The sequence below is a fragment of the Agelaius phoeniceus genome, chromosome 25 (genome assembly GCF_051311805.1).
Source record: "Agelaius phoeniceus isolate bAgePho1 chromosome 25, bAgePho1.hap1, whole genome shotgun sequence".
NCBI classification, from domain to species: Eukaryota; Metazoa; Chordata; class Aves; order Passeriformes; family Icteridae; genus Agelaius; species Agelaius phoeniceus.
This window is the reverse complement of record NC_135289.1, coordinates 1,749,240-1,774,851: the sequence shown is the minus strand read 5'-3', so window position 1 is coordinate 1,774,851 and position 25,612 is coordinate 1,749,240. Positions and strand designations below refer to the sequence as shown.

At 51.3% G+C, this 25,612-nt stretch overlaps 1 protein-coding gene across 1 annotated transcript; it reads left to right on the top strand.

The window, feature by feature from the left end:
* The first annotated feature begins 277 nt into the window (after nucleotides 1-277).
* On the top strand, nucleotides 278-25,536 carry BLTP3A (bridge-like lipid transfer protein family member 3A). The gene is made up of 21 exons (XM_054648558.2): nucleotides 278-433; nucleotides 11,672-11,834; nucleotides 12,597-12,635; nucleotides 13,094-13,185; nucleotides 13,376-13,565; nucleotides 13,714-13,854; nucleotides 14,393-14,563; nucleotides 15,090-15,267; nucleotides 15,585-15,671; nucleotides 15,803-15,967; nucleotides 16,485-16,627; nucleotides 17,366-17,507; nucleotides 17,965-18,158; nucleotides 18,380-19,911; nucleotides 20,128-20,324; nucleotides 20,800-20,951; nucleotides 21,036-21,183; nucleotides 22,107-22,378; nucleotides 22,705-22,813; nucleotides 23,172-23,287; nucleotides 23,699-25,536. The coding sequence occupies exons 1-21, from the start codon at nucleotides 390-392 to the stop codon at nucleotides 23,822-23,824; spliced, it is 4,401 nt and encodes a 1,466-aa protein (XP_054504533.2). The 5' UTR covers nucleotides 278-389; the 3' UTR covers nucleotides 23,825-25,536.
* The last annotated feature ends 76 nt before the right edge of the window (nucleotides 25,537-25,612 follow it).

Below are 25,612 nucleotides of genomic sequence, written 5' to 3'. Positions count from 1 at the left end.
GAGGGGAGTTCCAGGGTGGTCCCTGGAGATCCCGGAGTGGGCTCCTGGGTTGGTCCTGGAGTGGGCTGAGGGAGGGGGGTCCTGAAGGATCCCGGGGTGGGTTCCTGGAGCTCTTGCCTTGGTCCTGGAGTGGGCTCCGGATGGGGGTCTCAGAGCAGGTCCCTAGACGTCCGGGGGCTCACTGCGACCGCCCTCTCCCCGCACACGCCCGGAGCGCAAGGCTGGGGCGGAGCGGACGGGGACGGGCGGTGCGGGAAGGAGCCGGCCGGGGCGGAGCGGACGGGGACGGGCGGTGCGGGAAGGGGCCGGCCGGGGGCGGGCGGTGCGGGGCGGAGCGGGCGGTGCGCGATGGGGTCCTGCCGCCCGCGGGCCTGACCCGCCGGCCCGGCATGGCGGGCATCATCAAGAAGCAGATCCTGAAGCACCTCTCCCGGTGAGCCTCCCGCTCCTCTTCCTCCTTCTCCTCCCCATCCTGCTCATTCTCCTCATGCTCCTCCCGGGGGGCTGCGGGGGACGAGGGCCGGGCCTGGCGGTTTGGGGCCCGCCGGGCAGCGCCGGTGCGGAGCTGCCGGGCCCGGGGGGCTGAGCGCCCGTTCGGGCCGTGGAGCCGCCGGACCGGAGGGGTAGTCCGAGGGTCAGGGGGTGTCCGAGGGCCGTGGGCACTGTGCTGTCCAGGGGCAGCGGGCCCAGCCTGGCCCTGCCGCCCCTCCCCGGGTCGGAGCCCTCCGAGCCCGGCTTTCCCCGGTGTCGGTGCCGCCCAGGGCCGCCGGCGGCGGCAGTGGAAGTTCGGGAGGCGAGAAGGGAACACAGAGCTCTGGGGGGGTGTTGGCGTTGTATTCCGTCATTTTCAGTGAAGTTCGTCGGAGGGGCGTTGGGGAAAAGCCGGTGTTCCCGGCGTGAGGCTCTGCCGGGAAATGCATCTGCGGCCGCGGCTGCTCGGGGCGGGCCCCGGGCACATAGCGGTGCCTCAGTTTCCCTTCACGGCGATGAAAGCGCTGCCTGTGTTATCTCATGGCTGCGGGCACGATCCCGCATCGCTGCGGGGTCAGGGCAGCGTGAACAGAAAGGCGCCGTGCCTGTGAGGGTGCAGGTGAGGCCACAGCTCTGCACAGCGCTTGTCCTCTCTGCTTTCTGAGCAGGTCCTTTCCATCCCTGCTGCTGGACACGCTCCGGTGCACAGCGAGGGGTCTGTAGTGACCTGTGTGGGGTCAGGGCTGGTGTGATCCATCAATCCCAGCCCTCTGAGGTGGATCCTGGGGGTGTCTGGAGCCCCAGACCATCCCCACACACCCTGAGTGGGCAGTGCAGTGTCTTGGAGTCGCCAATTTCCATGCTCCGGCTCTCTCGGCACTGTCCCGAAGGAGGAGTGATGGAGCTGCTCTGGGTGCTCAGAAATCCTTAAATGGATTTCTGACATCCCAAGTTTCCGAGCTTTCTGTCTCATTCACCTCACACAGGTGTGTTGTGGTCAGTACAGATTCAGCCTCCTGGTACGGAGGCATTGAAGTGTTTTATAGCACGGAGAGGTGGGTGAGAGCAGTTTTTGATGAAAGGTAAAACAGAGCTGGGTGTTATCCTGGGTGCTGTTCTCATGGACAATTCTCTTTCTTTACATAAATACAGTTTTGCTGGTGCTTTTGCTTAATTTTGTATTTCAGTCTCTCCTTACCACTGCTACAGCATATTCTTACCCAAAGTGCCCTTTTTCCCTCTGATTGGACCAGTTCTTAGTGTTCACCTGTGTATCCTTTGGGCGGTTCCAAGGAGAACAAGGAGTCCCAAAATATTCAGCATCTCTGCCTGTTTTCCTGCTAGCTGGACTTTGTTGTTTGGCTGATTGATCTGATGCTGCCCCTCACTTGAACAAGGATTGTGGATCTTTGCAGAAATGAAATTTGAACCCAATTTAATGGTGTATAAAAAAAAGATTAATTCTTTTTGTTTCAGTTTTATTTCGTCCAAATACCTCATCCTCACTTTTGGTTTTCTTTCAGCCACGCTCATTTGCCTAGAAGAATTTTGCTACTGAATCATTAATCTGCCTTTATATTCTGCTCACATTTGCATATGAAATAATTCCTTGTTCTTTTTGTTGTGTCTCTACTCGGAGCCCTTTCTGCACGGGGGTGTGGTTTTTTTTTTGTCCCTCTTCCGTGTGGAAATTTGCAAGAAAGCGGTCAGGAGAGGCAGCTGGATCAGGGCAATGTGAATGAGGGGTTTCACCTGACTGTTCCTGTGATCCCTCATCACCTGAGTGGCCGTGGTGGTCCCAGCAGGGATTGGTACAGCTAGGCTTTGCCCAGTTGTGAAGGTATTTGAGGAGGCTCAGCCTTGTGTTGTGCTTCAGCTCTTAAATTCCTAGAGCAGGAGAACCTAAAAACTTGCGGAGCTTTCGCCATCTGTGCCTTTCACTCCTTTGTCCTATATTTAGCTTGGAAAAGCAAACAGATGAGGTGGTTTCAGTTCTTGCTGCTTCCAGGCAGGCACAGGGCTGCAGTGCTGGGGAGTGTTTGGAGCCCAGCATCAGGGACTCCCCCAGAGCTGCTGCCTCTGAGCATGGCTGTGCTCCCCAGCCTGTAATTATCCATGGAAGCACATCTAATGCTTTAAAATAAAATCAGTGAGCTGCCTCTACCTCTTCCTGGCCTTATTTGAAAGGAGCTTCTTCTCGTTGTCTTTTTTTTGTTCCAAGCAGTGTTGGCGTAGCCGCAGCAGATCCGCGTTCTCAGGGTGTGACAAAGGCCCTGTTTATCCACAAGCTCAAACGGCCTCAACTTCATGTGCCACTTTGGGATTTGAGTTCTCAGCACTGCAGTGGGAATCCTTGCCAAAATGGCTTTTATTTAATTTCCTTGGAGAGGTTTATCCCCTGCTGCCTATAACAGCTGCTTTGTGACGTTTTCTTTTGGGACACGTGTTGAAGCTTGTGAGCTTGTGGAGTAACAGGCACACCAGACATGGCTTCCAGAGGAAATGCAACGTGCAGTCCTGCTGGGAAGAAATAAAAGCTGGTGTCAGCAGAGGAGCAGCTGGACTGGGATTTGGGGGCAGGTCTGAACACAGGGGAGACCATAATTGTGTCTTACTGTGACAGAAGCCCCAGAGAACTGCAGCTGAGGAGTAACTTTGGGAACCTCTGAGAGTGGGGTGAAAAGGGAGCAGAGGAGAAATGAGAGAGGGGTTAACAACAGCAGAGGTTGCTGAGAGGAACCAGAGAGGTTACAGTTACCAGAGAGGAAAACCTGTGTGGAAAACCAGACCTGTTCGCAGAGGAGAGTGCCGAGCGTGTGTCACCGGTGCAGGCAGATGTGTAACAGGTGTGCAGCACAGAAATGAGTGGATGGCAGATTGTGGATTTGGCAAACTGTCCTCAGCACAGGATGGAGCCACCTTTTCAGGTAAGTGAGATATAGGATTTAGGAACAAAATTAAAAATACTGTTTGGGAACAGAGCAGGGGAGCAGCATGTGCAGGGTGCAGCACTGAGGTGCTTATCAGGGCAGGTCAGGTACTCAGCCAGGAGAAACAGCATCGTGTAGCTCCTCATAAATGGTGCTGCACCTCAGTGGAGGGATGGAGGAGAGCCTCTCCACTCCAGGGATTAAACCTTGCATCCCCTTTTCCAGGAGAGGTTGCCTTGACTCCTCCCCTCTCTGATTTGCAGCTGATGGGTAAGTGAAGGCCAGGGAGGCTCACGGTGTGGCTGTAGTTTGTTCTAGACCCGGACACATGGGTGTGACAGCGTGTGCTGAGCTGGGAGCATGTGGGCTCCTGGGTGCTCCTGTTTCCTAGCTTGGATGTGAGCATCTCAGAATCCCTTCCTGGCCCTGAAGATGCCCTTGGCATTATCCCTTCCATGCAGTTGTGCTGCTTCTGTGCCAACACAAGGAGCTGAGATCTGGCTCCCAGACCCAGCACTGCTCTGTGTGTGAGCCCTGCCTGTTCTGCAGCTGGCTTTGGGGCTGTCTGGGGCTCCTTGCTCAGGGCTGTGACTCCTCCCTGTCCATCCCCACCATCAGAGACCTGCACTCAGGCTGAGGCAGGGCACAGAAAGGCCTTTGCAGCTGTGGCCATCCTGCCAGGGGGTGAGAGATTCCTGGGGTCAGGATGGCAGAAATTGGATGTGCTATCTCAAGGGGACCCCTCCCTCTCCTCAGAAAAGGTGGGCAGATGAGATAGAGCAGTTCTTCCACCAAGAAGATGGGATTTGTTCTGTGCCATTCAGGAATCATTGGAATAGGCTCTGTGGCTTGCACCAGGCAAGTCAGGCCATGTCACCAGCTCTGCCTTTGCCCAGCACAGGAGTGCAGGGAACTCTCTGAGTCTAAAGAATGCTTTCCCCCCTCAGCTTAAGTTTCTGGCCCAAGTGCTGCAGTCTGGGTGCTGCTATAGGAGAACAGACCCTGAATTGCTGCTCTGTTTGCTCTCCCTTGCCCTGAAGTGTTTTGCAGCATCGCTGCGTGCTGGAGCACCGCGCTGCAGCTGTGCCCTTGCTGCAGTCACAGGATGGCACACGCAGCTCCTGAGGGCTGTGGGACACCCTCAGAGCCAGGAAAAGCTACCACCAATAAGAGAGATTTGCTTACTAGCAACCCTCCAGGGTTCTCCCAGTTTCCTGACCTTGATTATAAATTACCTGGAAGCAATTTAGTGAGCGTGGTGGGTAAGGAGGAAAGCAAGGAAACTGAATCTGGGAATGGCCTGAGGAATACAGAATCTCAAGTGATTTAGGCAGCAAAACCTCTGACCAGCTTTGTAATTCTGGCTTTAGCTGCTTGAATATCCTCCTTTTGGTGATCAGGGAAATTTCTGTGATGATCTCTAAGATGATCATTTGCCTAAAATAGCTGTTGCAGCAATGGGAAGTACATGAAACCACAGAGCTGCCAGCTGTTAAAGGCTGATAAAAACTGTTACTTCTCCATCTGCACTCATCCTGCTCCTGCAGTTCAGCACGTGCTCTTTGTCCAGGTGATGGTTCCTTGGGTGCCCCAGTGCCCAGGGTGGATCCAGAGCATGAAGCAGTTTGTGGCAGGACTTTATGGGGCAGTTTATGAGGAAGGAGCTCTGCCAGGTCCCAGCAGCTGCTGCAGCACCAAACCCCTGGTGATGAGCTTGTCTCTAAGTTCTTACAGGCTGTGCCCAGCCAAGCATGTAAGGCTGGATGTAAACCCTTTACTCAGTGTTTGAATTTGGAAATATCTTGTTTTCCCAGTACATTTTGATGGCTTCTTTTACTCTTAAAAATGTTAATATAGCGGAATTATTGATGGCAAGGCAGAACCCCAAACTAATATGAGTAAAGTAACACAGATCTGCCTCTTCTTTGTTCAAGACAGGGCGGGGAAAAGGAGTGGGCACAGACAGGACATGGCATTTTCCCTTCACAGAGTCTGAAGTCTTCCCTTACAAAGTCATGGTGGCTGTGCTGCACTTTGCTGGGAGAACCAAGGGATCAGTTTTATGGAGCTGCTGGGTGCAAAGTGTTTCCAGCCACTTCTCCTTGGCTCCAGACACGTGTGTGCCGTTTCTGGAATGCTAAATAGACTCTTGTTGCAGCAGGGGTAAATTACACTTGAGTAGCTCAGGAGGAAAATGTGGCCAGAGCTCCTTCACTGCAGCTCTGGGCTTGCAGAGCCCTGCACTGACCCTGTGGAGCCTCTCCAGAGTCCTTCAGCCTCACTGATGGAAAGGGGCTCCTCTTTCTTATTCTCCTGGATTCCCTGAGCCCTTGCCTCCCCTGCAGCTGCTCAGTTGAGTCAGAATTAGGTAAAAACCTGTTTGTTTCTGCACACTGGAGACTAAAATGATTGCAGGACAAAAAAGCAGAGCTTTGGACTAGTGCTTGTATTTATTGGGTTTCTTTCTAGTTTTCTTTCATCTGTTATTTGCTTGAGGATTAGGAAATTCCCTGGCAAGTGCTGAGGGTTTACATTCCGGATTTGTTGAGAGCATGGGGCAGCTGGCATTTAAACTTTACTGAGTGTCAGGCAGGGAGCTGGAAATAGCAAAGGGAAGGTGGAGTTCAGCCCTGGCAGAGGCCTGGCCTCTTCTCCTCTCAGCTGAGTTCCTGGTTTGTTTTCTAGGGCTCCCAGTAGCCAGCGAGGTGCTGGTGGGGGTGAAGCAAGGTGTCTCAGCCTTCAGAATGCTGTAGAGAATAATAGAGAAGTTCAGAATACTCTGGAGAAATATTTGTTGAGACAAGAAAGTGTCCTTGGTGCCAGGGGAGGCTGCAGCCTTGGGGAGGAGTGAGCTGGAATTCTGCTCTGTGTCATGGTTCTGCCTCATCTCCTTGGAAATGCTGATTTCTCTCCCTGTGAGTTTAACTCTGAATTGAATCCCTAAGCTTTCCCTTTGCCTCGTTGTGTTGCAGGAGGTAACACAGAGCCAAGGCAACTGCTGACTTATCAGGATGTTTTGTGTTTGGCTTCGGGTGGCTGAGAGGCCCAGCCTTTCATTCAGTGCAGCTGAAGCCTGGAAAAACAGAAAGCTGATAATGGAAAGCCACCAGCAGTGGCCTGTGTGTACAGGGACACCAGATGTGCCTAAATCCACCCTGATAAGGAGTGTGGGATGGGCTGGCACCTCCTTAGGTGGAAACTGTTTGCCCTGTAACCCAAGCAGGGTGAATTTCTCAGGCCCATTGTCCACTTGGGAAGGAGTTCCTGCCTCCCAGGATATCTGGGGTACACAGAGCTGTGCACAGGTGATGAGATGATTATAAATGTGCTGCTTTCTGTCTTCTTAACAATTGGGCAGTTTGGTGTTGATGGGATTCCCTTAAACTCTAAATGGCTTTGTGCTAAGAGGGTGTGATACCAACTCCATCTCATGCTGCAGTAATTAGTCCCATCCTCTGCTAATTCAGCGAGTTTCTCTTCCTCCTGTGCAAGTCTGCAGAGCAGCTCTGTGCCCACTCTCAGACAGAGTAGTCCCCGCTAACACCAACAATTCGAGGAGGTAAAATGGCTTTTCTTCCTGAAAAAGCTTTTAGTTCTTCCTGTGCGTCTTTGAGGCAGCTATTTTTTCCCCTTTTTACAGAAGTTTTGATCACTTGCCCAGTTTTATTTCCTCCAGAATTATTTTTAAGTTCATCCTCAGTCATGTGTGCTGCACTTAAAGCTTCTGCTGCTGCCTTCCTTGAGAGCAGCCCTGATTTGGAAAGTCACTCACCTTTCCTTTTAGCAGTCATGAATCTTTGTTCTAGTAAACATGTTATATGGCTTCTGAGATAAGAGGTTCTAATTTGAGGTGAAATGTCACATCACAGAGATTTTTGGATAGTGGAAGATATTCCCAAGGAAGATGGAAATCCCACTAAATTCCCTGTCCAAAACCAGACCAGGCAACACTTGAGAAGACTTTTGGGAAGGAGCAAATCTGTGTTGGTTAGAATACAGTTGGGTTTTTTTTTTTCCTGTGTCCAATTCCTGTCATAATTGATTAAATTACATATTTATATTCCAAATCAAAGCGGAAAATCCTCATCTCTTCCCCTGCTGTGACTCTTGTGGAGGCAAAAGCCCCAGTGGTTCCTGGGCTGGTTTCCCACTGGGCTGATCAGTTCCTCCTTTCTGCCTTACCTGTGTTTGGAGGGACTTTCCAGCTGCTCCCTGCAGCTGTGCCTGGTGTCACAAGCCATGCACTTCATTCTGCCAAGAGATTTTGCTTGCCATTAAGCAAAATCAAGGTCACTGATGTACAGCTAATTGGTTCTCCCACAAAATAGCCATAGTGACAAAGGTATTAATAGAAATAAAGATGCTGGTGTGGAGCTGGGGGTGGTGGCTGTGTACAACAGCCAGTGATGACTGCAGGGAGGAGGCTGAGGCAGAAACTGAGGATTTGAGAAGAAGGTTCCTGATCCATGTGGCAGCAGGGTAATGAGACAGGGATCTGAGGAGGAGTTTTATGATTTCAGATGTCTTCTGACATTATCTGTCCATGCATTTGCTCAGTTGGAGACGGTGTGGCGAGACAGCTACAAATGTGAACATAAATTTATTTATGATGCTAGCCTGGCTTTGGGCCAGCGGTCAGATTTACCCAAATTCCTCTTGCAATCAGTGAGTTTGTGGCCTCTGGATATGCAGGCTGAGGAACTGGGCAGTTGTTTTCAGTAGTGACATCATGTTTTGATATATAGTCAAGCTGATGATTGAGCAAATAGATTTTCAGGCTTGACTTTTGTCAGAGTAATCCCAGCAGGCTCAAAAGGAGTGCTGCCCTGTGAGTTTACTGGCTCAGCTCTGCTTGCCTTCTGATGGAGCTGCAAAAACAAAAAAAAAAAAAAGTGCAAATATCCTCTGGTGTCAGTTTTCCCATTAGGCACCATTTTCATTCAGTTTTCCCTCAGCCAGCAGCCCCTGCTGCCAAGGCTGTGTCTGTGGGTGAATGGAGAGAGCCTGCCAGCAAACATCTGACACGTTCTGCCCTCGCTGCTTTTCCTCCCCTGGCGCTGACCAAAGCAGCAGAGACTGGCACCTGTGAGCTCTGTGTTCTCAGGAGCTCTCACCTGAGGCCTCCTGTGTCACATGTGGGTGGGAAAGTGGCTCCAGTGGGGAGCTTATTCCAGTGGAAGGTCTGGGATTCCTGTACAGGACAGCGGCTGAAAGCAGGGGTTGGCAATGGGCAACATACCCTGTGAAGTTTGGGCCCTGGTTTAAAAGAAATAATGTTTCCATTTTTCCATTTGAGGTTTGTTGGGTTTTTTTTTCCGGACCCTCCAGCTTCTGTTGTCCCATCATGGGTAGGGTCTGTAAGCACTGCTTTGAGGGAGGAATGGCACATTTTGGTGCATGGAATGCCTCATGAAAGGTTCTTTAATGGAGCCTGGTAGCATTGGAGGTGGGTTTGGTACCTGCCCAGCAGGATCTCTGCAGCCTTTCCCTGGAGATGGTGATAAAGAGTTGCTTGGTTTGGCTGGATCAAGTTTCATACCTCACTCTAGACTGTGTCCTGTTTCACGGCTTTGGTTCTTCCACAGTGTGCTGGTATTTTTTATACACCTACACATTGAAGGAAAGCGATGCCCTGGTTCAGACATGTGCTTGTGTTGCCTATAATCAAAACAAAAAAACCCTTGTATTAGAATAGTAAAGGAAAAAGCAGACCTTTATTTGGAAGCTTCCAGGTGTCCTGCCGGTGATGGGAACACCCAGAACTGAATTTCTCCAATTTTATAATGTTAATTAGGATATCTAACAGGTACATACTATAGGAGATTCAGTTGTCCCAGTAACTACCCCTGGGTCAGCTCCTTGGATTTGGTCCAAGGGGTCCTTTGACCCACTTCTTATTATTTCTTTTTGCAGGTCCCCTCCTTGGAATAGGACTAAACAATATTTCAGGAATGTGTTTAGAAGGTCAGCTTATTGTTCTAAAATCTAGGGGAAAAGGGTAGGAAAACTACTGGAGCTGCAGCCATGCATTAGCAATCCTCAAAGCTACAAATGTATGAGAAATATATAAAAAGCTTAATCATCTTTCCCCCCTTTAGAGACTTGTCAATATAGAATTATAGGCAACACTTGTACTTTTCCTCTGCATTACCAGCTGAAAGCAGCTTCCCCTCTGAGCACTCTTATCCTGGGATGAGGCTCCAGCCCAGGGATGATCCTTCAGTGCAGGTGTGAGAAAGCTCAGCCAGTGGGAGCTGATCACTGCCCACAGCAGCTTTTGAGCTTAAGTCCTGGGTATTACCTACCTGTCCATGTTGTGTTTGGTTTATTCTTAGCATCCAATCCCAGGCAGACACGGTGACATCAGCTTTCAGCAGAGCTGCTCCTCTGACACAACACAAGGGTGCTCCTGGATTGCCTCTGCAGGTGTTTGCTCCCATTTTCAGCCGTGTCTGGGTTTGTGGGTGCTCACAGCAGGACTCCAGGCCCAAATCATGTGGATTCTCAGTGCTCCCTGCCAGAGGAGCAGCTGTTGGAGCACACTCTGCAATTTTCAGTTTCTTGGTGCTGATGCTGAGAAGCCAGGTTAACCTCAGCCACCTCCCTGGGCGTGTTCAGACAAGAAGCCTGTGGTTAGAGGGGGTGATGAGTCTGAAGGGAATGTGCAGCCTGGCAGGTGCTGTGACACTGGTGTGAGCTGTCAGCGTGTCCCTGTGGCTCAGGGCAGGGAGGGGACAGCATGTTGCCCATAATTCTATATTGCCAAGTCTCTAAAGGGGTTGAATGATGTTTTTTTTATATTTTTTTCATACATTTGTAGCTTTGCAGATTGCTAATGCATGGCTGCAGCTCCAGTAGTTTTCCTACCCTTTCCCCCTAGATTTTAGAGGAGCTGTCTGCAGGGGAAGAGCAGCAGTGGGCAAACTCACAGCTGTGTGCTGCCCTCCCCTTCCAGCAGTGCTACACCAATACCACAGGGTTGACACCAACATCTCAACTCATCTATCAGACTTTCCCTTCCAACAAAATGTTTGGAAAGGCCCTTTTGCCCCTGGAAGCCCTGGGCTGATGGCTCAGCTGCTGCTCCAGTGCCTCAGCCAGGTTTGTGCTGCACCCTGAGCTCCTGCAGCAGCTGCAGTGTGCCTCTGATTCCTCCTGGAGCTGTGGCTGCTGCAGAAGCCCTTGGTGCCTCCCCCAGAGCAGTGCCCACACTGTGGGTGCAGGGGCAGAGCCTGCTCCTGCTTAGGCTGACAATGGGGCTTTCTTTCCATCCTGCCTCCTGGACCACTGTGCAGAATGAGAATTAGCATTGGCATGGAGGAATGTGTGAAATAAGCCCTGGATTCAGTGGTGGGAAAGTTGTCTGGCAGGAGCTCCTCAAGTGACATTGGAATGCAGCCCCCTGCTCCCATGGAGGCAGCTCCTGCCCTGGAGAGGGGTTTGATGGAGACAGGAGGGGTTTTGCTGCCACAGAGGGGTTCTCAGACATGGAGAAGTGTTGATAACACTTGTACAGCCTCTGTGATCTGCTGCCCTCTGAACTGGCCCCTCTGTCTCCTTAGGGGCCACTCTGCTTTTGATGAAGGCAGAGCTTTCACACCAGGATCCCCTGCTCCTGAGCAGTCCTGCTGCAAGTGTTTCATCCATGTCACTGGAATTGTGGGCACATGAGGGGTGTCAAGGGCTGCACCCAGGGGAGGTGAACATGGGCAGCCCTGGGGAGGAGGAATTTCAAGCAGAGAAAACAGAGGAGGGAGCTGGGGCAGTCTCTTGGAGGGGAGGTGCTGCCCTGCTGACCAGAGAGCAGGCTGGCATGCAGTGGTGGTGTTAAAAAGAGACAGCCACAAAAGTCATTCATTAATGATCTTTTGCTTTCCTGGGTGAAAAGAATCTAGAGAATTAAACTTTCCACCGCTGACATGGCAATTCTGAGGGCAGTAAAACTGCTGAGCTGTTGGAGTTTGCCTTTGGTTTTCTCTGGTTTTGTCCTAGAGCAGTTTTGCTGGTTCCCAGGTTCCAGAGCTTTAGAAGGAAATGTTCAGTTTCTCAAACCTGAATTTAGTTTAATACAAAAAAATTCCTCCAAATGTCAAAGCGTAGAAATATTTTTTTTTTCTGGAACGACCAACTTGCCTTGGGTTTAAAAATGTCAAAAAGGGTTTAACAAAACAGCAAACAAACTCTGGTATTAAAATAAATCTGAAATGCTCCTGCAGCCTCAGCAGCTTTGCTGGGGGCTGTTTGTGAGTTTTCTCTTTCTTCCCTTGTAGGTTTACCAAGAATCTCTCTCCAGACAAAATCAACCTGAGCACACTGAAAGGTCAGGGGCAGCTGACCAACCTGGAGCTGGATGAGGAGGTGCTGCAGAATGTTCTGGAGCTGCCCACCTGGCTCGCCATCACCCGGGTCTACTGCAACAAGGCCTCCATCAGGGTGAGCAGAGGCAACTTTGAATAGATGAAGTTATCCATTTACAGGCAGAATCACTGAGGTTCTGCATGGACTTGCACTTTGCACACTGAACTCTTACAAATTCTTCCTCTTTGTGCTTTTTAGAGAAAAAAAATGTGGTTTTTTAGTTGTTATAAGCTGTCAGGTTGTTTGATTGCACGTGGTACTAAGCACTGTTGCATTACATGAACTCAAAAGTTTTAAGGACATCAAAGAGACTTTCTATAAAAGAAATATTATTCTACTCTGCCAAGTGACAGTAAAAATGAGCTTGTCTTACTCATCTGATGTGCTCTGTTTTTAGAGTCAGATCTGCTCAGTTTAGTAACAAACATTTGTTCTCCCTCCTACAAGAACTGCAGAGTGAACGTTGCTGTATGAAAATAAAATGGAGCTTTTTGGTTTGTGCACAGTCTTTAAAAGAGTTGTGTGCCTTCCAGTAACAGCAGCAGTTAGTTGTAAACTCTTAAAGGCCAGGAATGTTCCCCACAGCAGAATTTGACCTGCAGAATATCTGTTACTCCTGATGATATATGAGATCCAAAAGCTCAGCTGGGTTTGTAGATCTGGTGTCTGGAATGTCTTTTCTCTTGTCTGTGTCTCCGTTTGACCTGGATACAATGAGACATTGCAGACATTTCTCAGAGAAATGGGGCTCAAAGTTTGGGCTGAGAAGGTTTCCTGCAATTTCTGAAATTTTCCAATGCAGGGATCACTCTGATAACCTCAACTTTATCGTTTCAGATCCAGTGGACAAAGCTGAAAACACACCCAATCTGCCTGGTAATGTTGCCTCACTTGTCTTCTTTCCTTCCTTTCTCCCTTCTTCTTTTCTTCCTTTTCTTCCTCACTCTTTTTAATCTCTTCTACTTGAGAAAAATTCTGGAGAGGGAAACCATCAAGTGCTTACATTTTCTTGGGACCTGAATCCTCCAGGCCCTTAGCACATAGGGGACAAGTACCCTCCTGTGAGTCCCTCATTTCACTGCAGGATGGAGCCAGATGAGCTCTCAGGGAAGTCCAGGGCTACCTTGTGCTTGGTTTTTGTTGGTTGTTTTCCCACTCCTGAGGTTTCAGGTTACCCACTGACACGGATGGTGTGAGAGCTTTAACACATGAGACTCTTGGAGCATTGAGACTCCAGAGTTGGTTCTCCCTGCCCTGGAATCTCACCCCAGGGCTGGTGGGCTGGGCTTGAGGCTGGCTGTGGTGTTCATGGCTCCCTCTTTGTGTCTCTGCAGTACCTGGACAAGGTGGAGGTGGAGATGAGGACGTGTGAGGAGCCTCGGCCGCCCAATGGACAGTCCCCCATCGCTCTTGCTGCTGGACAGAGGTCAGACCCTGAGCCCTGCAGCTTCTCCCCGCCCTCCTGCTGGGGTGTGGGGGCTGCTGTTCTCCTTGATTCACCACTGGCCTCCCTGCTCTAGGGTTTAAGTGCCTTTGGTGCTGCTTATAAACCTCTCTGTGTGAGCCTTACCTCTGCCTGCCTCTCATTGTGACATGGAGGGATCTTCTCTTTGCAGTGAATATGGCTTTGCTGAGAAGGTCGTGGAGGGGATGTTTATTGTTGTCAATTCCATCACCATCAAGATTCACTCCAAGGCCTTTCATGCTTCTTTTGAGCTGTGGCAGCTCCAGGGCTACAGTGTCAACCCCAACTGGCAGCAGAGTGACCTGCGCCTCACCCGCATCACGGACCCGCAGAGGGGAGAGGTGAGCCTTGGCTTTGTACTGGAATCACAGAAGGAAAGTGTGATGAATGGTTTTTTCTTGTTTCATTTCATGTCTTCTGAGTGTTTTTGAATCCTTGAAGTTGTGCAAATCTCAGCATTTTCCTGTTTTTCTCCTCCCTCCTGGGCAGGTTCTGACGTTCAAGGAGCTCACCTGGCAGACCCTGCGGATAGAGGCAGATGCCACAGAAAATGGTGATCAGGATCCTATCACCACTCCTCTGAGACTCATCACCAACCAGGGGAGGATCCAGATCTCTCTCAAGAGAAGGGTGAGAGTTTTCTCCATGCTTTGCAGGATGTGGTCTCAGTGCCTGGTGCAGAGATGATGCATATTTCCTCCCATAGTCCTCAACAGCCCTTCTCTCCCTTCAGAAATGTTGAGCCCTAACTGATGTATCTCTCCATGTTTTCTGTCAGAGACAGCTGTGTTCTTAGCAAATGTCAAAGCAGTTTCTTTCCCAGGGGAGGATCTCGTGGATGGAGTGAGTTTTTCAATCTGTTTGAACATCCTAAGGAGAGCTGTCATCTCCTTACTGGGAGCTGAAAGCCTGGCAGGCTGATTTTTAGCTGTCAGTGGAAATGTGATGATTTAAAAAAAAAAAAATGAATTAAGCAGTGAGCAATTTGTCTCTTAAAGAGGAGGTGGCTTTGACTGCTATCCATCTGAGAGGAGGTGCTGTGGATATGCACCAGATACCATCTCTCAGAGGAGTTTCACAGCAGCCTCCCTTCTTTCTGCCTCTGTCTTTTGGGAAGACTCTGTCTGTGGAGTCAATTTTTGAAGTCCCTAACTTCTTTCTATTTCAGACCAAAGATTGCAACGTGGTGGCCTCCAAGCTGATGTTTCTGCTGGATGACCTGCTCTGGGTGCTGACAGACTCTCAGCTGAAAGCAATGATGAAATATGCTGAGTCTCTGAGTGAAGCCATGGAGAAATCTGCTCAGCAGAGGAAAAGCCTGGCACCAGAGTCTGTACAGGTGAGTGAGTTTGGATGTTGGTCTGCCATGGAAAAGGGCAGTTTCTGTTTGTGTGGCATCTGGCCCATATTCACAGCATTTTCCCTGATGGGAACTCAGGTCAGTGTCATGTGGGCTGTGGGCTGCTGTGGGGTAATGAGGTGACCAAATGAGTGGGATTCATTGCCAATAAAATACATCTTCCAAGTCAAGGATGAGGGAAGAGGAATATTTCTGCTGGAGTTGGAAGCTCCAGGGAAGCAGGGATGCACACATAGTGCAGTGAGGTTGCACAGGAGGCATGGGGAATACTTGGCCCTTTTTGCCCAGGAATCTTAAAACATCTTCCAAGAGAAGTGCAAGCAGCTGGCAGAGCCACAGACAAAGGTGAGAGCACAGGAGAGGATCCAGATCCTGGGAGCCCCAATTCACTCCTATAAACCAATGCCTTAGATGCTGGAAGATTTGCCTGAGCTGATTTATTGCATTAAAACCTCAGTGTTTTCCCTCTCTCTGAGCTCTCACTGAGCTTGTCCCTGTCCCACAGATCACCCCCCCTGCTCCCAGTGCCCAGCAGTCCTGGGCTCAGCCCTTTGGAGCCAGCCCCAACGCCAGCAGCATCGGGCAGTACTTTGACAAGCATGACATGAAGGAATCCTCCTACCACCTGCTCATCTCCCGCCTGGACCTGCACATCTGTGATGACAGCCACGCCCGGGAGGCAGGTCAGGAGGGAGGAAAACATCCAGAGGGAAAAGCAGCAGCCAAAGCAGTGATTTTCTGGCTGGAAGAGGGTCGGGGTTCTGCAGTTTGGGATTTGAGTTTCCAGGCCTGGTTCTTACCATATAAACCGTTGATTCAGGTGTCCTTCTCCTGGCCTAGGACAAGATTTTGGTGCAGGTTGCTAAAGGTGATACCCTAATCCTGGCTGTGGTGTCAGTTAATCAGTGGGGGCAGTCAGAGCAATGTGGTTCTGAATTCTCCTGGATCAGGGCTCAGATTGCAGAGCTGACCACGGGTTCCTCTGCTCTGTTCCTCACAGGTGCTCAGAAGCATGGGATGCTTGGCGGTGCCATCCAGCTGACCTTCAGGAGGATGGCTTTTGATTATTATCCTTTCCACAGGGCAGGTAGGGAGCCTGTGGCCTCACAACCTGAGGAGGGGGGGGTAAAAAAGGAGTTTAAAGAAGTGTTCTAATTGCAGGCTGGACTAGAAGAAAGAAACTGCATTTTTAAAGCTGGGATGTTTGCTTTTCTGCAGGAGATGCCTGCAAGCATTGGGTGAGGTACAGTGAAGCAATGGAGACTCGGGGACAGTGGGCAAAGAAGTTGGTCAGTGAATTTCAAAGCAAGATGGAGAAGTTTTATGAAGAATCAGACCCTGTGTTTGCCAGGACTCCACTTTCTCCTTTCAAAAGGAAACCAGGTAAAGGTATTTGATAAAACCAGTGAAGCAGGAGGTGGTACCAACTTTGCTCCATCCAGCAAAACCTTTAGTTGCCCGTCCCCAGCTGAGCAGACTGATTTGTTGGTGCAGGAATGCATAGCACTCTAAAAATCATAAATATAATAGCAAAGGAAAGTGGCTGGGAGAGCACTGCAGCAAGGATGGACAGGCTGCAGTGGATTATTGTTGAGTTTCTCTGTAAGATACAAGGATGAAATTACATACTTAAGACCTGGCTTAGGAGTGTGTTCTCTTGCCACAGAACAGACTCACCTTTCACAGTGTTCTTCCTTCAAAAGTCCTCAGTGTTTCTCCTGCCCAACTGTGTTCATCCCTTTCTAATTCTGGGGCTGTTAGTTCTGCTCAATAAGCACGGCGGTGATGGTGCAGAGAAGGTGACTAACACCCTGTCTGTCCCCACAGAGCCTCCCCAGAGGAGCCCCCCAGAGAACTGATGGTGCAGAGAAGGTGACTAACAGCCTGTCTGTCCCCACAGAGCCTCCCCAGAGTCCCCAGAGGAGCCCCCCAGAGAAGGGCCGGGCTCCCCCCACGAGCCTCCCGCGGCTGCGGCACCCGCCCTGGCACCGGCTGCGCTCCAGCTGCGTGCTGCTCAGGGTGGATGACCTGGATGTGCACCAGGTAGGAGCTCAGCACTGCCTGCACGTGCCAATGGCACTTCTAAAATGGAAATTACATGATTCAATATGTAATTCAAGGTATGATTGAAAGGATCATGCAAATCCTACGACATCCGAATAGCTGCCCGGAGAGCCTAAATGCTGTTATGATGTTGTCTGTGAAACTTTAAGCCCAAGAGTGAACTGCTGATAGTTTTCATGTTCAGAGAAAACTGCTTAACCACAGGTTTCTGCCCCCTGTTCCTACACCAAGCATCAGGCAGGCTCAATGTAAAACATTTCATGCCTTTGAGAAGTCAGTGAGGATGTGGATTTTTGACAAAGAAGGAGTAAGTTTCACCTCACGTTTTCTGCCCTGGATCAGGCCCTGCATCCATGTGCCCTATGTCCATCCAAGAGCTGGTTTTGCTCTTGCAGCACCAGATACATGATGCACTTGCCAAGGTGTTGCTGATCTTGCAGACAGCTGTAACAGATTTCTGTTCTGTTTGCTCATGTCACCTAATTCTGCTTGTCACAGCTCTTACTTGCAGTGACAGGAGACACAAAGAGCTAAATTCCCTCAAAGGAGAGGAGTTGGCAATATTAGCAGGTAGAAGAAAATTATGCTTTTGCTTGAAAGCAGTGTATGTTTGATATGTAAATGAGGCAGATTGAATACAGGCAACTGTGGGGTCACTGGGGCACTTGGGTTTGCCAAGTCTGAGTTCTGCACCACTGCATTTCCTTCTGTTTTCAGGTCTCTACAGCTGGGCAGCAAAGTAAGAAACCCTCCACCTTGCTTTCCTGTAGTAGAAAAATCTTCAAGCTCCCTGACCAGATCTCTGCAATCCATATTGAATTCACAGAATATTACTTCCCAGACAATCAGGACTTTCCAGGTAATACATCAAGGTTAGCACCTTCTTTCACAAGTTTCTTAAAGAGTCATCAATGGTCTGGATGTGTTAACCCTGTTAGATGTTCTCTGTCCATTGTTGTTTGGTTTTCTGATATTTGCCATCCTAATTTTTTTTTTCCCTGTGGGAAGGTGGGATGGAGTTTGTGCACAATGTGGAAGCAGAGCTGTGCTTGCAGGAAGGAATTGCAGCAGCTGCTGTTTGCCCAGTTCCTGGGGTTCAGCCTTACTGAGAGCTCTGGATCAGGCCATGGGGTGCTCTGGGTGCTGTCCCAATGGGTCACCTCATTCCTCTGGGTGCACCACAGCTGCTCCCCTTCTGAGATGTGTCTCCCAGGGCTGGTGAAACCCCTGCATTGGTGCTGTCAGTGCAGGTTCTGCTCTGAGCTGCAGATCACCCGAGGGGCCTTTCCTGCTATCATTAATCTGTTTCCTTCTAGTTCCATGCCCAAACCTGTACATGCAGCTGAACGGCCTGATGCTCACCCTGGACACACCAAGTGTGCTCTGGATAAACCTCTTCTGCCTGGATCTGTGTCGCAGCCTGGAGCAGTTCAAAGCCATCTACAAGCTGGAGGACTCAGGCAAGCGGGATGAGCACGTGGATGTCCGGCTGGATGGCTTCAGGCTGAAGGTATCTTTCTTTTCCTTCCTTTCCCAGCCTTCAGTGTTCTCTCTGTGAAAGAAACAAGAGACCAGGACATAGCTGGAGTCCATAACAAGGAGACAAACCTGCTGCCTTCCTCTGACTTTGCTCTGTCTGCCTCTTGTGTTGGTTTTGTTTGGTTTGTGCTGCTGGAGTTCTCATCCAGAATAAACCTCTGCTATTCCTTTCTCACCTTCCTTCCCCTGCAGCTCAGCATCCCCGTGGATAAGAAAGTCACAGACCACCGGGACCGGCCTCAGGCCCTGTGTGTTTGCATGTCAGAGGTGACAGCCACCAACACCCGCCACGCTCCCTCCTGCAGCTGCCAGGACCTGCAGAGCCTCTTCAGGAAATTCGCGGGCTCCGAGTTCTTCCACTCCAGCTACGCCGCGTTCCCCCGGGAGCAGGGCAGCTTCAGCCTCCTGCACACCCTGTTCCTGCGCCACGCCTACCATGTGGAGGACAGGCCACACAAGCACCAGAAGCTGCCTCACAAAACCTCTGCCTCTGAGGATCTGTGGTCCGTGAATTTCAGTGAGCTCTCCCTGGGATTTGAGGGGGCCGAAAGCTCCAAGGGCAGAGCCCTTAGCTTTGTTGACCCTTTTCCCCTTTCCATATGGGCCTGCCTGCCCAAGAGGTGGGGGCAAGCTCAGATATCTAAACGACAGGAGCTGGCCACCTCTGAGGTGAAAATCAAGCCTTCTGCCAGCTTTAGCAACCACTCCAAGAATGAGAACCTCTCCAGAGAACACAGTGTTTGTCAAAGATCAAAGACTGACCAGGATCTGAGGAATATCTCTAAGGCTCCCGACACAATGGATGTCTTGGGAGAATCTGACTGTGAAGTTGATGATGGAGTAGACAGTAAAGAGCTGGAAGCCTCTGCTGATATCCACGTGCTCATGTCCTCCTCTGTCCATGTCAAAGTTCGGCTCAACCACTACCAGTACTTGGTGCTGCTCAGGATGAAGGAAGTTCTGCAAGCACTGCAGGAGCAGCTTGCCCAAGATACCCAGGAAATGACTGGGTCTCCTTTAGATCCCATGTCTGCTTGTGTGGGAGTTATGTTCCCCAGTGCTGAGGTGGCCCTGCTCATGGCCCCTGCCCCAGGGTCTGTCGTGGAGCCCAGGTCCCTGGACTCGGACACAACCAGCCTGATCGAGTCCGAGCTCTCACCCTCAGACAGCAAGGAGGGGCTGGCAGCTGAAGAGAAGGAGCTGAAATCAGAGAGCAGTTCGGAGAAGGGCTTGGGCAGCACCTCAGAGCTCCCAGAGGACAGTGGGATCCAGGACACCGGTGCCAGTGTCCCGCTGGAGAGGCTCCCGAGGTCCGCGAGCGACGGCGCCCTGAGCGCAGCTCCCCGCGGTAAGGGCCCAGAGGAGAAAGCCTTGATAGAGGAAGCACACGAAGCTGTGGAAGCCCTGGTTGCAGAAAGACCAGCAGAGACCAGCAGCCACCCTCAGAGCCCCCCTGCTCTCCCTTCCAGCCCAGCCTCGGACGTGCAGCCCTCGGGCAGAGGAGGTGTTGCCCTCAATGGCCAGGCCGAGCTCGTCCCGCTGCGGAGCATCGAGGTGGAGCTCTCCAGTGCACTGCACATCACCAAGGACGCCACCAAGGAAGCTCTGCATGCCACCATGGACCTCACCAAGGAGGCCATGTCCCTCACCAAGGACGCCCTGAGCCTGAGCAGGGACAAGATGACCTCCACCATGCAGAGGATGCTGTCCCTGCCCCCGGCCAGGTGAGCAGGCCAGGCTGCTGAGCTGCAGGAGGGGAGACAGAGCTCCTCCCTTTCTGTCCTTTGTATCTGGGTTGGAGATGGGTTAAGTGTTCATCTCTGGGGCTGTTCTGAGGGTACTCAAGTCTGACTTGCAAGTGGTCAGAGACCAGCCCAACACTCAGATCATCTGCAGGCTCAGCTGCCTTTATCACTGGTTTCTGTTGGGTTTTTCTGTAGGGATTCTGTGCCCAAAGCAGAGGAGGGAGCGCTGACCCCGGGCGGGGCGGGCAGCGGCCGGATGCGTTTCTTCTCCATGAAGAGAACCTCATCCCAGCATTCCTTTGACACCACATCCGTGGATGGGAGTGGCCCTGAGGACGGGCTGTCCGTGGACAGTGATGGCAGTGATGGCTTTGTGATGCTCACAGACTCTGGTAAAACCCTTGGCTTTTCTGTGCCCACCCTCATCTCCCAGGGGTGCTGCTTTGTGCCACCTCATCCATGCTGTGTTCCCATGGAATCACTTTTGCTGCTCCTTGTTTTTGAAGGTCTTATAGGAGTTGCCTCACAGTGATTCTTGCTGCTTTTGTAGGTGCCTGTTCTTTGAGATGAGGAGGGTAAATCAGTGTGGGGTGACCCTGCACGTCCCAGCGGTGTCCTGAGAGCTGTAGGGGCTGTGATGTGCTGGTGGTGGGTGGCACAGAGCATTTAGGAAGGGCTGGTTGGATACTGGGTGCTCTGGACATCTTTCACTTCAGCCTTGTGTTGCTTACGCTCATCTGAGAAGCTGGAAGAGAGATGGATCTCCAGAGGATGGTACCTCCAGAGAGGCCAGAGATTCAGGCAGATGCTGATGTCAGGACTTCCAGAAAAAGAAATGGAATTGAGTAGCTGTTACTTCCATTTCAGAACCCAGCCTGGACCCCCTTTCTTCAGGGCAGCTTCCCCAGGCTCACAATGACACGGGCAGCAGAAGCAGCCTGGTGGCAGAGGATGAGGGTGGAGTGTCCCCTGAGGTGAACAGCTCCACATCCCAGAGTGAAGACCCCAGTCTGCAGCTGGTCAGTGCCTGGCACTGGGATTCTGTCCCTGAGGGGCTCTGGAGGTGTTTGCTGTAACCAATGAGCTCCTGGTGGCTGTTTCAGGTGTCTGTCCTCGTGCTGAAGATGAGTGATGTCAACTGTGCAATAGAGGTACAAGGAGATGATTTGTCTGTGGCTTTACAAGTGATGAAGGTGGTTCCAGAGCAGCTGAACAACGTTGGCATGTGGCAGTTCCTGCGTGGCTACGTGGGTAAGATGCTGCTCTGGGACTCAGCTGCACTGTTAGAAGTGGCTTTTATACCAGCCTCCCCCAGGGAATATTCCATTAACTGAGGCCTCAGTGTTTGGGGTGGGTAGGATTGAACACAACTCATGTGTGAGGGTTCAGATCTGGCATTTGAAAGATGTTTCCCAAGTGCCTACAGAGTCAGGCTCTGTGGTGCCTAGTAATCATTGATTGGGAGTTTTTAAATTGCTGAAGATGCATGAAATTAATTAAAATAGTGAATAAAGCTTTCTAGGGAAACTGTGAAGTTCTTCCTGCTCTGAGAAAAATGTTTTTCATCTAGAGTACTTCCCCTAAATCTGAATTAAAAAAAAACAACAAGCCAAACCTTAAAACAATCAACTATCCCCCCAACACCCCAAAAAATGTAGCCCAAACAAAACCAAAAGCAGCTCCAAAACGGAAGGGGAAGTGTGAGCAGCTCCCAGGCTGTTGATCGTGCCTTTCCCAGTCCTGCCAGTGCCACGGTGGAGCCAAGGGATGAGGAAAGGCTGGTCAGCTCTGGAGAGTGAACCAGGGCACTGGCTCAGCTGTGGAGGCAGAGCTGGGGCACTCTGGAGGGCAGCTGGGAGGGTTCTGGGGGGCAGACTTGGGGCAGCTCTGGAGAGTGAGTGGGGCACTGAGCCAGGTCCTGCACAAAAACAGGGGCCAGTTTTAAAGTGTGGTGAGAGAGGGGTGTGCCTGGGACCTTAAATGGTCCAGCTCCAGTGCCAGCTCACTGATGTGGGCTCTGAGTCCTTCAAAATCGGGATTTCTCTCATGTGAGGGGTGATGTCAGACCGAGGTCACTCGGCTGCATTTGGGCTGAGCTGGGCTTTGCACAATGCCCTTTCTGAGCTGATATCTGACCACAGGCCCCGTTGTGCAATGAGATCTCTCTGCCCCAGCTCTAGGAGACCCAGGAGGGGAGAAGGCTGCGAGCCCTGAGCCCAGGCAGCCCCAGCCCGAGGTGTCCCTGCGCCTGCAGTCGGGGCCGCGCGCGGCCGCTCTCTCACCCCTGGCTGAGCACAACGGCTTCCTGCAGCTGCTGCTGCACAGCCAGGCCACCGAGCTCTGCACCTCCTGCCTCGCCAGCCTGGGACCCTTCCTGGAGGATGAAATCATCCCAGAGGTCATCCCCATGGAGATAGAGGTGGTGGATGTCAAAATCACCTTGAAGGTGAGAGATTCCCCCCAGGGCAGGGCTCTCTTGCAGGATTGCACGTGGGAAGGGCTGTGGGAATGCTGGGGGCCTCTGTAGAGCTTCTCTTCTCCTGAGACTGTTTGGTTTTGCTTCTAAAAGCAAAACCAAACCTAGGGATGAATAAGGAACACAAGGGGAGTGTGTACCTGTGCACCCTGTACATAAAGCCAGGCCTTTCCCTAGGGTGGACTCACCCAGTGCTGCTGGTCAGGAGCGCTGCTCCTGAGGAGGCTGCAGGCAAGGGAAATCCTTTCAGGAGCTGTCACAGCTCCTCATCCCTTCTCTGCTTCATGTTCCTCCAGGATGACACCCCCCCAGTGTACCCCACCTCCCCTGGCCCTGTCCCCATCACCTTGGCAATGGATCACATCGTGGTGAGGCGCAGGGATGACGGTGTCTTCTATCTCACAGGTGAGTTACCTCCGGTTTTATTGTCCCTCTGCACCCCCAGGCTGTGCTGGAGGAGACTGGGATGTGCTGGTTGCTGCTGGGAAGGATGGGCTCTGAGGTGGGAGCAGTCCCTGCCTCTGTTCCCTGCTGTGAGAATTCGTGTCTGGTGTTTCCTTAAACACACAGACAGGATCCATTATTACCTTTTATTTCTCCATTGCAAAAGGGGAAAGAGAATTTTATTTCCCTGTGTAACAAGTGGGGGAATAAAAAAGGAAATAAATTAATTAAGGGTTTTTGTTTTTTTTTTTTTTTTTTTTTTGTTCTGAGAGCCCTGTGTGTGAATGTCCACACCTGAGTGGGTTCTGTTGCTTTCCAGCTCCCCAGGGGAAGGACTCAGTGAAACAGGAAAAACCTGTGTCAGTCCCTGAAGAGCAGAAGGCCTCATCAGAGTCTGTCTCACCAGCCCCAGCAGCAGGAGCACGTGGGCTGCAGGTGAGTCACTGCTGCCTGGACAACAGAGCGCTGGAAATTCTCTTTTGCCTTGGTGTGTTTGCAGTCCTGGGCAGGTGTGGTGAGCTGCAGGAAGGGAGTGCCCCAAGGAGCAGCCTGTGCCTCCTCCCATGAGTGTTTTGAGGAGTGAGGGCACCTTGCCCAGCATGAACTCACTTGTTCCCTTTCAGAATCTGGTTGGGGGTTGTTTTCTGATTGGCTCCATCTTCCTCACTGTGTCCAGTTCCTTGTTGGAAAAACAGGACTCGAGAGGTTCCCAAAAAGAGAATTTCTGTCAGTGTGGTTGTGTCTCGCTGTGTAACTGATCCCAAAAGTTCCTGCTTTGGTTTTCCTTGGAGCAGCTCACTGTGTACCTTGAAGACTCCTGCCTTGTTCTCTGCTTGTCTCCTGCAGCTCAAGCAAGTGCCAGAGTTGCAGAGGGAGCTCCAGACCATGAAACTGGCCCTGGCAGAAGCCAACATGGACAAGGCTCGCCTTCTGCAGGAGATCAGGAAGTACAACCCCCTGTTCCAGCTCTGACACTGCCAGGGACAGGGCACCAGCACCAGCAGGGCAGGTTTGGTCATTTCGCTGCCAAACGGGTCCAAGTCCAGGACTGAAACCAGCTGTGACTGCAGAGACTGGGCAGAGGGAGGGACAGAGGGGCCTGGCTGAGAGAAATGGGGGGAATGAGGAGGAGTTTGCTCTGCTCTGGCCTGGGAATGCTGCACTGAGCCAGGCCATGGTCAGCCCACCAACACCAGGTCAGATGTGGGGTAGACACCCCATGTTTCCTCATCTCTGGGTGGCTTTCAGCCTCCAGCTTTTGTGGTGACTTCTGGAGAGGGTCCATGCTGGGGTTTCTGCTTCTTTCACCCTTCCTTGTTGTGTTCTTGGCCAGCTGTGCTCGCCAGGGCCCACAGCAGGAGCAGGGTGGTCACTTCAGCACCTGGGCAGTGACAGGACAGGGGTGGCAGAAAGGTCAGGGCTCTGCTGGGGGAGCAGGGCTGCTGTCACTGCAAACAGGGATGGGATCCCACTGTGCAGTGAGGGCACACAGCTCACTATTCCCACAAGAACGGGGTCAGGACAGCACAGAAATTCCTTCAGATTCCCTTTCCCACCAGTAACTCCTTGTGTAGAGATGGATGCAGTGTATGAGACTTAGTCCAGTTCATTCCCACTTAATCCCACAATGTTTGGCTTTATTGGTGCAGGATTAATTCCTTACAAGGCACTGTTAAAACTTTTACTATCAAATAATGGGGTGAGGGGAGGTTGGCTCAGTCTCAGGTGATGACCTGGGTGTTTTTGGGGTGCACCTTGTCCTCAGAGCTTTGTGTGCCTGAGTTTCCCACTGAGGAGGAGGAGCTGAGGAAGGAGCTGTGGGGTTTTCAGCACTGGGTGGAATCTTTGAGCAGGGCTGAGGGGCTGCCTGGGATGGGATCCCAGAACCACCTGCCAGCCCTGATCCCAAAAGGAAATCACTGGAACACCCCTGTGTGGAGCAGCTCCCTGTGAGCACTGCTGGGAACTGCCCACAAGCAGAATTTGGATTTTGTTTCACCAAACCTTTGTGCTGCTCCCTCTCCCTGTGGGGAGCAAGAGCTCTGAGAATTGCCTGCCTGGGGTGGAATGCCATGGTATTCCTGCTTTTTTTTTCATTAATTGCTTGAAAATGGGAGGTTTCTCTCTTCTGCTTTTTCAAATTTTCATGACATTTTGTGTGAGTATGGGAAGGCTATGCCAAGGGTTTGCCCAGCCTGCAGGGCCCCACAGCTCCTCCCATGTGTGCAGGCTGAGCACAGCTGGGGCCAGGGTGTTTACAGCAAATTCCTTGCTCCAGCTCCTTCAGTCAATGGGTTTTGTTGAAGAATTCAAGCATTTCCTTTGCTCTGAAGACCGAGTAAAAAGAACTGTAACCCAAAACCCACAGACATGGGAGGACAAAACCTCCTGGGTCCCCACAGATTGTAAATATCAAAGTTTACTTTGTGGAGCCTCTTATTTAAGGATTCTTCCTCTGTTCCAGTGAGAGCCCAGGGAGTCCTGCCTGGCACAGGTGCCATGGGACAGCACGTGGCCTCAGCACCTCTCACAGGGCCCCTGGAAAGGGAGGGGGGGAATGTGCAAGTCTGAACTTGAATTTACATTTGAATTTTAGGCAGTATTGCAACTTTGCTGCAGTTTGTTTCCACTGATGCATTTATTGGTTCTATGAACCAGGAGCAGAATTAAACTCATTAACCTCCTTCCAGCCTCGGGTCTCTTTTCCTGCTTTTCCCTCCCCCTCCATCCCAACACTGCTGGTTTTGGGGCAGCTCCTGG

Coding starts and splice junctions, on each gene's coding strand:
- BLTP3A (XM_054648558.2), top strand. CDS start 390: ATGGCGGGCATCATCAAGAAGCAGATCCTGAAGCACCTCTCCCG. Junction 16,628..17,365: donor ATGACCTGGATGTGCACCAG/GTAGGAGCTCAG, acceptor TTCTGTTTTCAG/GTCTCTACAGCTGGGCAGCA. Junction 17,508..17,964: donor AGACAATCAGGACTTTCCAG/GTAATACATCAA, acceptor GTTTCCTTCTAG/TTCCATGCCCAAACCTGTAC.